A 13,075-nucleotide genomic window follows, 5' to 3' on the forward strand; every position below is an offset into this window, starting at 1 on the left:
TCTGTAGCTTGTTGACCTGCTAGATTTTTGTTGGTATCTAGCAGAAAAAGTGCAGAATTTATATTATTTGGAAATAGAGATCTGTTAAAATTAAATAATTACTAGTGTATGAAGTAATCAAGTTAAGAAGTCAAGACCTGTTAAATCTATTTTTTTTTTAATTTAAAAAAATATAAATTAAAAGATGTGCAGGCTTTATTGCCTCATCTAACACTTGCAGGTAAAATTGGGAAGTCTGTAAAAAGCTTTGTATGTGGGTTGGGATAATGACTACTGTAAGGAAAAATAATTTATACTCTGGCAAGAGGAAAATGTTTAACACCAAAATTTTCACACAATGTGAAAAGAGGCAATTTGGGATTTTGGTGGCACTTTTTTGTTGTTGTTTTGGTTTTGTTTGGGCTTTTTAAAAAATTTATTGACTTTCCTCTTTTGAAGAGTTTTTCTATGCTGTCATCATGGATTTATTTTCCTAGCCTATAATGGGTAACTAAATAGTATGTTTGAAGTCAAGTTGTTTGGGTTCAAAAAGGATAAGAATAGTACAAGATGGTTCAATGAGTGAGTGAAGTACCAAACATTTCAAATGGTGTTTAGTTAAGAAATAGTGAAAATCATGAGGTCATTTTAATTCCACTGTGCCTTATGGTAACATGGTACTTGACACTTTGAGTCTAAGACAAACTAAGTGCTTTTTAAAGTTTTACGTGTGTAACTCAAATAAGCCTTTTAAACTCGATAGCAACAGGGATGCAATATGTTGGAATACAGCATCCAGAACTCTTTCCGAAAAGTCCCTCTAACCTCCTCTCTCAATTCTTTTGCAAGTCCAGCAAATAACAGACACTGTGTAGATACCAGATGCTTTCCAGAGCAAAAACTCTGAAATTTTGATGTAAAAACAGAGGCATTTATATCTTTAGCCTGTAGCCATAAACTGTCAGGAGCCCAGGACAGGCATGTGCAGCGTTTCAGTGACTAGGGAGGGCATGGTAAATCTGCCATCATCAGGAGCTCTTCCTGTTCAGTTGCAAGACAGAGGGATCAAACCCGCTATTCAGTTCTGCTGGGTTATGGGAAGGCAGCTGTAGCTGCCTCTTGGCAGCTGATGGTTGGGAACACAGCGGGATGTCTAAATGAAACACCAAGATAAAATGGAAACTTATTACAGATTAATTAAGCAAAAGTCAGAGAGCTTTGTTCATGCAGACTGGCAGCTTGGGAACTGCTATCCCAGAAATAAAAAAGAAGAAGGACACAGAGTTGCAAAATGTGTACCAAGTCAAGTCCTTTGTGGTACAATCTCATAGAAAAACACAGGAAAGGTACGGGAAGAAATGAAACAGAAAGTACCTGTCGAACTTAATTAGAATGCAAGTCTGGGAATTAATTTGGAAGAAAAAGGATGTTTACTGATAGGAATATAAAGAAGGGACTTTTATAAAAGGAACATTGTACTAGGTTATCTAATTGCTTTCTTGAACAGTGGAAGTGCAACTGATGTCATCTGGCTAGATTTATTACTGAATGATATTAAACACTAGGAAAATGAGGATGGAGATTACCAGAAATGAGACAGAAAGAGGGAAGTCCTGGGCTAAAAGGAAGTTGGTACCAGTGTTCTGTGGGAGTTGATTTGGGACATTCTGGTTTCATGTTGCCATTAACAACCTTGATGTAAGAATGGGTCACCTAACAAAAGTAGGAAGCATAGTCAGCACACAGTTGGATTGTTATTATGCAAAAAGAACTGGTTGACTTGGCTTTTAGGAGAGAAATGTAATTCTAATAGAATGAATAGTTCTTGTAAAGAATAATGCATAATGCCCCTCCTTCCCATGACAAAGAAATATGGAAACCTGGGGACTATTGACTCAAGATAAAACTGAGGAGAAAGAGAACTGGGGTGCAGTGTTCAGCACTGAAGTCAGGAGCTACTGTGGACATCCTCTGTAAAACTGCAAGTCTGTCAGAAGAGATGATTCCAGTAGAAGTGCTAATGCCACTGTAAGGATGGCATTAGCCATTAGCAAGTGAGACCCTGCATGGAACGTCCTGTACTTTTTCAGTTTCTTATATCCAAGAAAGACTAATGAAAACTGTTAGCACAGTTACCTGTAACAGGTAAAGATAATCAGAGAATGAAAAATCTGTTTGTGAGAAAAGAGTAAAAATTTCTTTGGGTATCTAGGAACACAAGGACTGAGATCTCTTTATGTAGAGTCTATAGTCCATCAGAGGGATATTCACCACAGAAGGAAATCATAAGGTTTCTTTAAGACTTAAAGTCACAACCAATTTCAGCACAATAAAAACTGGTATGACAAATTCAAGATGAGCAAAGCTTGGGTTTACACTTCTCCTAGCATAAGATACAGAAGAAATGCACCTCCTGGCAGAGTCAGAGGTGGGTTCTGTGAAAATACCATAGGAAGGGTGAAAATACACCTGCTGTCCTGCTGTGTTGTGTGATCATTCTGAAACAAGAAGTTTTTTTGCCTGTGTTGAAGTTTGACTTTTATGAAAGCAATGTTTTTCTTGTGCTTGTTTGGGTGGCAAGATTCTCCTTGTATACACAAAAATCTGACTCCACAGACAAAAAATACTGAAGGCCTCAATTTTATTGTAATAAAGCAGTGTCTTCTTAGCTAACTAAGAAGTCAAAGTAAGGAACTATTTTATTTTATTTGCTATATTTAAAGTGTGCCAAAATGTGCCCTTACAGAATACTTGTACACTGTACAGGAGTTCTGCTTTCACCATTCCTCCGAAAAATATTTTGTGAATTTGACATGATAGTAAATTATCTTAACTTTTTCACATTTTTTCCAGCTACTCAGGTGGTCGATGTTTTTAATGTTTCTTTTTTCCTTATCTTTTTTTAATACTAGTATCCACCTTTGACCTCTCCAGTTCCTGAATTCCTCAAAACTCCTTCTACAATCGAACAGCATGTGACTCGTTCCACTGCTGCAACCACCTTGACCACAACCACTGTATCAGCAGCAAAGCCTGGGCCAACGTTAGTGAAGGTGGGTACCTGGAACTGTGGCCCCTGAGGACAACATTCTTCATCTGTGGCCTACACACAGTTCTGTGTTTAATGGAAAACTACACAAGTAACCTTACAAGTGCCTGTAGCTAAGAACAACTTCTGCTGGTGTTGAGGAGAGCATTCTAGGCTGGTGACTCAAAGCTTTTGGTCAGGCAGAAACCCTTGTAGGGACCACCTCATTGTTCTAAGAGGTGCTTACGGTACAGTTGACAAAAGTTTTCAGGCAGAATTGTGCATTACATATGCTATGGAAGCTTTTAAGAAATAAGGACAATAGGTTTTTGCAATAAAGAGTTTCTACTTTCTATATGCCTTCTAATATAGAATATAATTTGGGGATGGATCAAGTGCAATTGTTTTCAGCAGCTCTCTACAGTAAAAGTGCTCTGGTATGCTGCGTCTCTAAGCCATGCGTAACTTTAAATGACATCTGTTGTGGTTTTGTTTCTGTCTTTTCCATCCATAAACAGCAAAGCCACCCAAAGAACCCAAATGATAAACATCGGAGCAAGAAATGTAAAGAACCTAAGCCAAGGGTGAAAAAATTGAAGTATCATCAATATATTCCACCTGATCAGAAAGGTGAGAAAAATGAGCCACAGATGGACTCCAACTATGCTCGTCTGCTACAACAGCAGCAACTGTTTTTGCAGCTGCAGATCCTGAGCCAACAGCAACAACACTACAACTACCAGACAATTCTTCCTGCACCACTGAAGTATGTGAAGCATTGTTTGTGTCCTTTAAAGAAAAAACATATACATTAGTGATAGGCTTAGGGCTTTGGAAGTAAACATGGTTTGCAAATGTTAAAGAGACAGTTGGAACCCAGGAAAACCTGAAATGGTGTTGTGCATGACTATGGGTATGATTTGCCTTATTTAACAAGGTGGTGAGGTTGTTCTCTTGTTAAAATAATCCTGAAGTCTGATAAGCCTTGAAGTGGTCCTAGTTATTTTTTTGACGTGGAAACAGAACATCTTATCTGTCAGATGCTTTTTTTTGACCAAATGCATATTTGAAACTCAAAAGCGTTTGTGCAAAATCAAGAAAGTTTTGACGCCATTTTCATTGAAATGTGACATAGGGAGACAGAGCAGGAGAGAAGCTTGCAGACCATGTCTTTAACAAAGACATACACTATTCTTGTGGGTTTATTTTTTTACATTAAATTCACAAACCACATTTTTGCAGTTTACAAATAAGACATAACAGTCATTTAAAATTTGGTAAGATCTGTCGTTTATAGCTTCATCTCTGTTGCTTATATGAGTTACTCATTAGTACTGATCTTTAGCACTTTTAACAGTGAGAAGTATACTCGCTGATATATAGGTAGAAGCAGTCAAAAAATAAATGCTTAAAGAATTGCCAGCAGTCTATAACAAAACAAGAAGTTGACTATCTGCAGAGTTTCATTCTCATCATCTAAGACCAGTCTTTTCCTAGAAGTGCTAAAGTGTAACATGCCAGTCACACAACCCTAAATTCAAATTGACTTTCAGCTTTTTCTTTAAAATAAGTTTTCACTGAGTTCTTTTTCTTCAGCAAGTGAGGCTAGAAAAGTTAGAGCTACCATCTGTGGTTGTATTTATAATTACCATGTATCCTAACATTTGGACTGGTGGTGTTTCTGCCTGCTTGCCCACGCTTCTTATGTTCCATTTACTGACATTTCAGAAACATTTCTTCATAAATGAGCTGAACGAAATAAAAGAGCTGATTTATGGTACTTAGTGTAAATGGTGGCATTTTTAATTTTTTATGATTACTTAGAATTCTTACATGAGATTTTTGAGTACAGCTGATAAAAGTGTATCATCTTCAAAGTGAACTGCTTTATGTCAGTCCATGCTGTGGACATTGTACATCTATGGAAGGGTTGATACACAGAGTTCAGTACTGGGAGGGGGGGGTTTGATTGATGCCAGACAAAAGAAACTAACTAGTTGCCCTGGCTGGTGATTAATTTGTATAAACTGAGTTTGCAGTCCATAGTGTTCTTCAGGGATACCATGACAATAATCAAAACTATGAAGCATATATTGGTATGCTTAATTGCAAAACTAAACCAAAATAGCAACATACTACTCTTTGTTTTGTTGTCTGTTTTGTTTTACTGAAAATATTTAACAGTAATGTTTTAGGTTAAGCATGGACTTGTAAAAAAGTTAATTTGTTCATTAGCTTCATAGACATGATATTCAGAATCACAGCCTTTTGACTGGAAAACATAATATATTTAGCACTGACATTCTTGTCCCTCTTTTTCCTATTATTTGAAGGCCACTGAATGACAAACAGAGCAACAATGGGAATTCACCACTGAATACTTTGAACAACAGTACACCAACATCAGCTGCCAGCTCACCAAGACAGAACAGTAATGTTCCTAGCAGGAAGCCAGGTCCTCTACCTTCAAGCTTGGATGACTTGAAGGTAAAAAATAAGAGGAATTTGTCTATTCCTGTGCATTACTTAATTCATAACTTGTTAACTGTTACTGTTGGAAATATATGACTGGTAATTTGTACCAATGAAAACTTTCCTCCTAATTGGTTAGAATAAGATTATCAAAGTTTTCATACACAGCCCTCCTGGATTGAAATATATGATTCCTCATATGCATATATTCCAGAAATGACATTTCTTTCCCAAAGAATTAGAAGAGGAGGAATTTCAGTTACATTGTTTAGGTCCCTCACTATGACTGGGTAGACTGTTCAGGTTGCACTATGAGGGCATTGCATAGGATCTTCTTCCTTCTGAAATACATTAGCAGGAATAAAGACTGTGAGGGACAAATCTGAAGCAGCTTGTGGGAATTTAGGATTCAGCAGCTGCAGGAATGTGCCAAACCTCAGCGGCAGGGTAGGGACATCTAGTGGGCAATTAATTTCTTTCTCTCTGCATTTACCAAGGTTTGTGAGGGGTGGGAGGGAGGATTTTTTTAGATTTGAAGGGATAAAAAGAAGAAATTTTGGAAGATCGGATTCTCAAGACAGTAATGTATTGTCCTAAGTTAAAGCCAGTCTTTTAATATGAAATAAATCTATAAAATGCAATTCAAACAACAACAGTGTTTGAAATAAGATTTCCAGTCTTTAAATTTTTAACTAAAAACTGGTAAAGATAGTTAAGTTAGTGCCTGAAATTATGCTTTACAGTGATTAAAGCTGTTCACTTACTATTTCTGCACAATTTATTGGAATTCCTGCTGATGTGGTAACACTAATATAAGCCTTCCTTGTGGACCTGCTGGTGGTCGTTTTACCACTGAATCAGCTATATCAGTTCTGATTAAAAGTTCAGAAATTAATTGCTGATAAAGAGAAAAATTAGAATGCACTCTGAAGAGTAGAGGGTACCAGACTGGGGGAAACAGCTCATAGTCATTGGCTAGGGAGTTATTTAATGTAAAAGCGCTGTGGGTTTTGGAGATGTAAAATGTATTGCTGTGACTTTTCATCATTTCCAAATCAAAAATACCTCCAAAGTAAATTCCAGGCTGGTTGAATACTGAAATACTACCTTTTGTTCTATTAGAGGTAGCTCTAACATGCAGAGAGCCCCAACTCTGCAGTTAGCTGTGGTGCATGTTTATAATAAACAGAAGCCATTCTTTGTGACTGCTTTTCTTTAACTGATATTTTGAAGCACAGAATTAATTTACACTCAACACATTTGCACTTTACTTTGTCTGTAAGCTTACTGGAAACAACTGAGAACATTTTTCTGTCAGAAAGTAATTCTGACTGCTTATACTGTCTGTGTAAAAGAAACCTAGATGGCACATAGGGTAACTGTTAGGTTGCTAATTAGTAAGAGAGCCTTTTGTGTTTGATGGGTCTATCGAATCATCAACTGACCTGATAAAGTTTCTCAGAAACAGATCTGTCTGTCCTGATGGTGTAACAAAGAGGCTCAGCATGCTGCTGTTCACTGCTTTTATCTGTACTGCTGCCATTGTCTGCTGGTTTGCTTCAGAGATTTTTAGCTCAGAATTGGAGCTGTAGGTGCATTTTTTCCATGTTGATTATTTATGAAAAAACATGATCAGTTTGCTACTATTCACTGTACAACTGAACACTGCTAAGATTTTGGCCACTTAAAAACTGAAGTCATGGAAAAAAACTGGACGTCATGGAAATGCATTCATAGATAATGCATACTGTCAGAACCCAGAGGTGTAATAACTGGCAAATACACTAATGAAAATAATATTTATTATTAAGATGGAGTAGGAATGCATATCAGTAAGTTTTAATAGTTTCTTTTTTTATTATAGTGTTTTATTTTATTTTATTTTATTTCAGGTAGCAGAGCTTAAAATGGAATTGAAACTGAGGGGATTACCAGTGTCTGGAACAAAAACAGATCTTATTGAGCGTCTGAAAACCTATCAAGATCTTAACAACAATGGGGTTGCTACAAGTACCTCTGTAACAGTGACCACTTCTAGTGGGGCCACAGGTAACACTGGGGAAGTGACTGTGGCATTTCCTGTTGCAGCACTAAACAAACCAGTGGCTAATACGATATCCACCTTCCCTCCAGAAAAAACACCTACTGGACCTGGCAGCAAAGCAGTAAATACTGAAAGCATCAGTTCTCCCTTGCCCATATCTCCCTCTCCTTCCGAACAGTCAAGTCTAAGCACAGATGATACGAGTATGACAGACACTTTCCCAGAAATGACCATGATGTCACCGTCCCAGTTCCTAAGCACTTCACCTCTGAGAGCAAGTACAAACGAGGATAATCAGAATCGCAGCAGTGGAAGCATCTCAACCATGGAGTTTGATGTAGCAGAAAAAGATCGCAAGCTTCAAGAAAAAGAAAAACAGATTGAAGAGCTCAAAAGAAAACTGGAACAAGAACAAAAACTTGTGGAAGTGTTGAAAATGCAACTTGAAGTTGAAAAAAGGGGACAACAGCAACAGTCTCAGACTTTTGGTAACTCAGCTGCTTTGGAACAGAAGCAGTTCAGTGCTGCTGTCAAAGAGGAAACTGCTCCTGCTGACTGCTCAAGTACAAGTCAATCTGTACCTGTAGCCAGCCATTCCTTAGGACAGTCAGTGTACACTGCTGGCCAGAATCCAGTTGCCAAAAAGGCGGTTGTTATCAAGCAGGAGATACCTGTGGCCAAAGCAGAATCTCAGAATGCCATTTCTCAGTTTTATGTTAGTCCACAGAGGCAGCCACAAACTGCAGTTGTTGCCCAGCCTCAAGCTTTATTAACTACCCAAGGAACTGCCCAGCTGCTGCTCCCATTGTCCATCCAGGCACCGAATGCTGCTACTGCAGTGCAGTTACCAGTTGGAAATATCAAGCTGCAGGTGAGGGTGTTTCTATTTATTTATCATGTAACCAGCATGGCAGTATTTCATAACTCAGTGTAAATAGGTAAATGTGCTGCTTGTAAGATTAACTTAAAAATCAGGCTTAACCTGTTCCTACTTAAGGGAAATGGTAGAAAAGCTTGAGCCAATCTTATAATACCTGCTTCTAATACTTGTTTCTTTGCAACTTTTGTTCTCAGATACTCTTTCCTGAAAAGTAATTGTCTTGGCATGTACTGCCTCCATGCACAATTTGATTTATAGTAGCAGTATCATTTTGTTAACTGCAAATTGTAATAGAGAGCTACAGTCTCAGTACTTTGAGATAGCCCTATTTAGCAAAACATAGGTGAACTACCTTGTGTGGTGGTGCTTCAATATATTTAAAAATGTGAATGCCAGGTTGTAGAACTCTCCTGTGGACTTAGAAAAAGAAACCATGGTTATGCAAATATTATTTCTAGGCTGATTATAGGTAGTGAATAAATACACCATAAACCAAGACAGGCTATAAATTCAGAGGTATAAGAGTCATCTGACCAAGCTGAATCAGTGTAACCTGTTGGTCTGAGGTAGAATTAAGCAGTAATGCATTTCCCAGTGGCATTGTTGGCATCAACAACCCATCATGGCAGCAAACTATTCTTCCAGCTGCAGTGTGTCCCTGGCTGTTTTGCATGCTGTGGGCCCAGGCTTGCTGCAAGCCTGTGCAGCAGCACATCCAGCAATCTTTATGAGGAATGGAAAATTTTGGTGAGGATGGGCCCCAGTCTACAGTGCAAGAACTGTAGGAGCTGTACACCCAGATCTCCACCTGAATTGTTCTAAAACCCTGCTAGAATTCTGTAACAACCTTAAGCAGCTTGTCCTGGTATTACACTTCACCGACACTCCAGAAAGTTTTCCACTGCCAATTAAAATTGTTTTCCATGAGGTTGGACACACTTCTTGCCTTTCATTGGCCATTAAAAATTACCATGGTCTTAAAAGCAACCTTTTCCTTGCATCATCAGTTTTATCTTCTGGTTACCCATGGCAATTCTTACAGTCCTTTCTTACTGATTTATGCTCTCTGTCCCTTGTTATTTTCATCAGTGTCTGCTAGGCTATCTCCAATTTGTCTTTGTCTTAAACTCTGCTGGCAGAATAAACTTTACCTTTTAGCTGGGAACTCCCCAGTACCAACAAAGTAACAGTTTGGTTTCCTGTACAGTTCACACTTATCCCTCCCAGAATACATGTTCCTGCTATTTTGCATAAGGTGTGCAATAGATTTCTACATGATGCAATTTACCGTGAGATACAAATAATTCAATTATTTTATCTTCATCCTTTAGGCTCAATCACAAGCTGGAATACAGACCCCATCACAAATACCTGCTCCTATTTCTTCTTCTGGCCTGGTGCAGACAGCACCTCAGATGCATACTCCACAATCAAAACAAAATACCATCACGCAGCATGCACTTGGTCAGACTCAACAAATCAGAAAGGTTTGTGGATAGCAATAAAAATTAAGATAAATAGTTCTATAGTCTAGTTCTAGACAGTGCTTTTAGAATCTTTTATGTGTCATCTGTGTTATATACAAATGATCAAGTCACCTAACATCTGTACCATGTTTTTCTGTGTGATACAACAGACTTCTAACTCCTTCTCTTTCCAAAATTTTAGTCCATGCAGGACTTTATTTTTCAGTTCCAAATAAATACACTGTCTAAAGACTTTTTATCTTAATGGTACACTTAGGGCATGACTCTTACTACATCCTTCCTCACGCTTGGCACAAATGGCGTGTACCAGGTATATTCCAGTCAATTTCTCTTATTTGCCACTGGCTCTAAATGGGAGATTCTCATAGGCAGTACTTTAAGAGAAAGCTTTTACCTATGACTTCAGAGATTCATTCTTTTATAGAAGTTAATTTTGGTTTTCTTATTTTCCTTGTTGACTTCATCCCTCCTTATGAAGAAAGCTATGGACTCAGATCCTGGATAGTAATTCCAGTGAGTCAAAATCCTACCATACCTCTTCCTAAAGAATGCAGGGTATGATTCAGAGGGATCCTTCTCTTCCTCTCTACCAAAAACAATCAGCTCTGTAATGTCCCATTCCAACAGATGTTCCTCAGCACTGGATGTACAGTTGTGACTGCCACTCCAGTCATATTCATATGGGAACTGATATCAACCCATCAGCACCAGTCATCACAAAAGAAAAGGTTTTCTTTTCTGGGCCTCTTCCAGACTTACCTCTATTATTAAGAATGTGGAGATTAGTTTTGGACCTTTATTGCATCCTTATCAGTATTGCTATTGCTATTGACTGTAGGGCTTCTATTATTTAGGACAACAAGGTTTTTCAGCCTGCTCCTAGGGACAGATAATTCAGAAACAACTTAAAGTCTAAGATGAAGAGAGTAATTTTTATAGTATATTAAGTAACTGTTATATCTCAGCCTTCAAAGTTCTTATTTCAGTTTACAAAAGTGTGCATCATGAACCCCATGTTCTGCTGTGATTTGGGGATTGTACCTGAGCAGTGTCACCTTATCTGCCTCTGTTTGGGCTCTGTTCCAGATAAGAACTTACATTAGAAGTTGTATGACTGTGCTTTGCCATTCTCTAGAGAGCTGGCTAATAAAGGGGAACACTGCTAAAGGAATATCAATACTCTTCAGACTGCTTGTTAATTTGTTTTAATTTCATGGACATTGAGGTTATCCTCCAGAAGTCAAAACTGACATGTATCCTAAAAGTAGATTTCATGCAGGTTCTCTGTGATTTGGTGAGGGACTGATCTTACCTTGTTAATTCAACAGGTCCTCTAGAGAAAATTTCCAGTCATTCTGAGGCATGTACTTGTGCCACAGACTGGCAGCTTGCTGCCATTGCTGCCTCCAAGTTCATTGAAATGTTTGCAGGACATAACCAAGATCTGTACCTGACCTTCTGGTCCTCCCCACTATTTAGATCAGTTGTCATGAAGGCCACACTTCCCAGCAGAGTTTGCAGCCTGCTATTGCACTGGTTTTTACATCAGAAAGAAAATATTGATGTGATACAACAGATCAGGACACCCCTCACGTATTCAGCATTAGACCTCTCTCCATACATGATCTAAGATCTGTCACCTTTGTCATAAAAGTATTTGGAAGTAATACTGAATTTAAAACAGCCTTATGTGCTGATGCACTCATAGCTTCTCTTCATCTCCTTTAACTCAAAAGCATGAGAAGCAAAATACTGCTGGGAATCATTTGCAATGATTATGTGGACTACCAGTTGAAGAAATAAAAAGTTTAATACACTAGTAACCAAACTTATAGTTGATACCTGTGTTCATCAGTTTTTTCTTTTGCCTCTCCCTCAGTCCTCATAGATACCTGTAGTTACTTTCCAAAACAATTAGAATTATATGGCACAGACAAACCATTCTGTCTTAAATCCAGCAAGAGAGCACAAGTGTGGATATGTGTACAGTTTGTATCAGGTCAGAAATAAGCTCATATTATTGACTGTCCACTAGGTGGGGAAATAATGGATATGCTATTGAACAGGTCCATACACTTTCTTCATGCTTCCTGGAAAATTGCAGGAAAATGTTTTTAGTAATTAGTGATGAATGAAAGTATGTCAGAGCACAGAGTTTCTTTCAGAAACTTAACTATTCTGTATTTGGAAATTATTCCACTGAAATGAAAAATCAGTATAAATAACAGTCACTTAGTAGGGAATTTAAGCAAGGAAATACTTTAGGAAAAAAGGTCTTATATTTCATTAATGTAATTTATCCAGTGCAACCTTTTTTAAAAGTAAAAACCCCACAATCTAAGACTGATCTGTTAATCCTTTTCAGGTTTTTCCACCTGCCACATCAAATGCAGTATTTTCCTATCAGACTGCACCAGTTTCAACACCTTCACAATCTTTTATTAATAAAACATCAAATTCTAACATTCACCCTGGTGGTAATCAGGTCCCCTCTGTCCAGAATGGACCTGCTGCTCTCAACAAGGTAAGGATATGCCAACAATCTTCCATAAAGTTCAGGTTTGTATTATTATTCTTATAAAATGTGACTATTTACATATGGCAGTACACTTCAGGAAGAATGTTTTGTAGATTTTAATAATGCTTATATGTGCATATGTGTGAGAAAGGGAGAAAGAAACTTTTTATCCCTCTGATTACACTAATACATAGATTGATGTGACAAAAATAGAATCATCTGTAGAGCTTGATACATCCTGAATTCACTAAATCACATTGTCAAGTCATTATTTTGTTATTTCATGCAGCCTGGGTCCCCGTCTCAAGCCCAGCCTTACATTGTTCAGCAACCTCTCTTCAACAGCACAATGTCCAAGACAAAAGATCCTCCTCGCTACGAAGAGGCCATAAAACAGACCCGCAATATTCAGCCATCACAGCGTGAGGTACTTGCTTTCTTTAGTCTGTTAAAAACAGAGCTTTTCTCTATAATTACCAAAACTATTGCTTGTTTTAGGTTTTTTGTTTCATTTTGTGTCAAGTTTTTCTAACATACCCTGCTACTAGTTTCATAACTGTGTTTAACTACAGGACTCCTGTTTCATTATTCCTTTATTAAAGCAGCATATATGTAAATAAGTCTTACAGTTCCCAGTTGGTGATACATCTAATTGGGATAATGCTGC

General features: G+C 37.9%; 1 protein-coding gene across 7 annotated transcripts in view; it reads left to right on the plus strand.

The window, feature by feature from the left end:
• MRTFB (myocardin related transcription factor B) overlaps positions 1-13,075 on the plus strand; it is a 66,810-nt gene that overhangs the window by 45,437 nt on the left and 8,298 nt on the right. For 3 of the 7 annotated variants that reach the window (XM_056503619.1, XM_056503618.1, XM_056503620.1), the window contains 7 exons: positions 2,892-3,032; positions 3,526-3,773; positions 5,341-5,494; positions 7,372-8,394; positions 9,735-9,890; positions 12,256-12,414; positions 12,698-12,835. In XM_056503619.1, coding sequence (XP_056359594.1) covers positions 2,892-3,032; positions 3,526-3,773; positions 5,341-5,494; positions 7,372-8,394; positions 9,735-9,890; positions 12,256-12,414; positions 12,698-12,835 — 2,019 coding nt within the window. The remainder of the gene's footprint in view (positions 1-2,891; positions 3,033-3,525; positions 3,774-5,340; positions 5,495-7,371; positions 8,395-9,734; positions 9,891-12,255; positions 12,415-12,697; positions 12,836-13,075) is intronic. The other 4 variants (XM_056503623.1, XM_056503622.1, XM_056503621.1 and 1 more) reach the window with 3 other exon arrangements.

This window comes from Oenanthe melanoleuca, chromosome 14 (genome assembly GCF_029582105.1).
Source record: "Oenanthe melanoleuca isolate GR-GAL-2019-014 chromosome 14, OMel1.0, whole genome shotgun sequence".
Classification (NCBI taxonomy): domain Eukaryota; kingdom Metazoa; phylum Chordata; class Aves; order Passeriformes; family Muscicapidae; genus Oenanthe; species Oenanthe melanoleuca.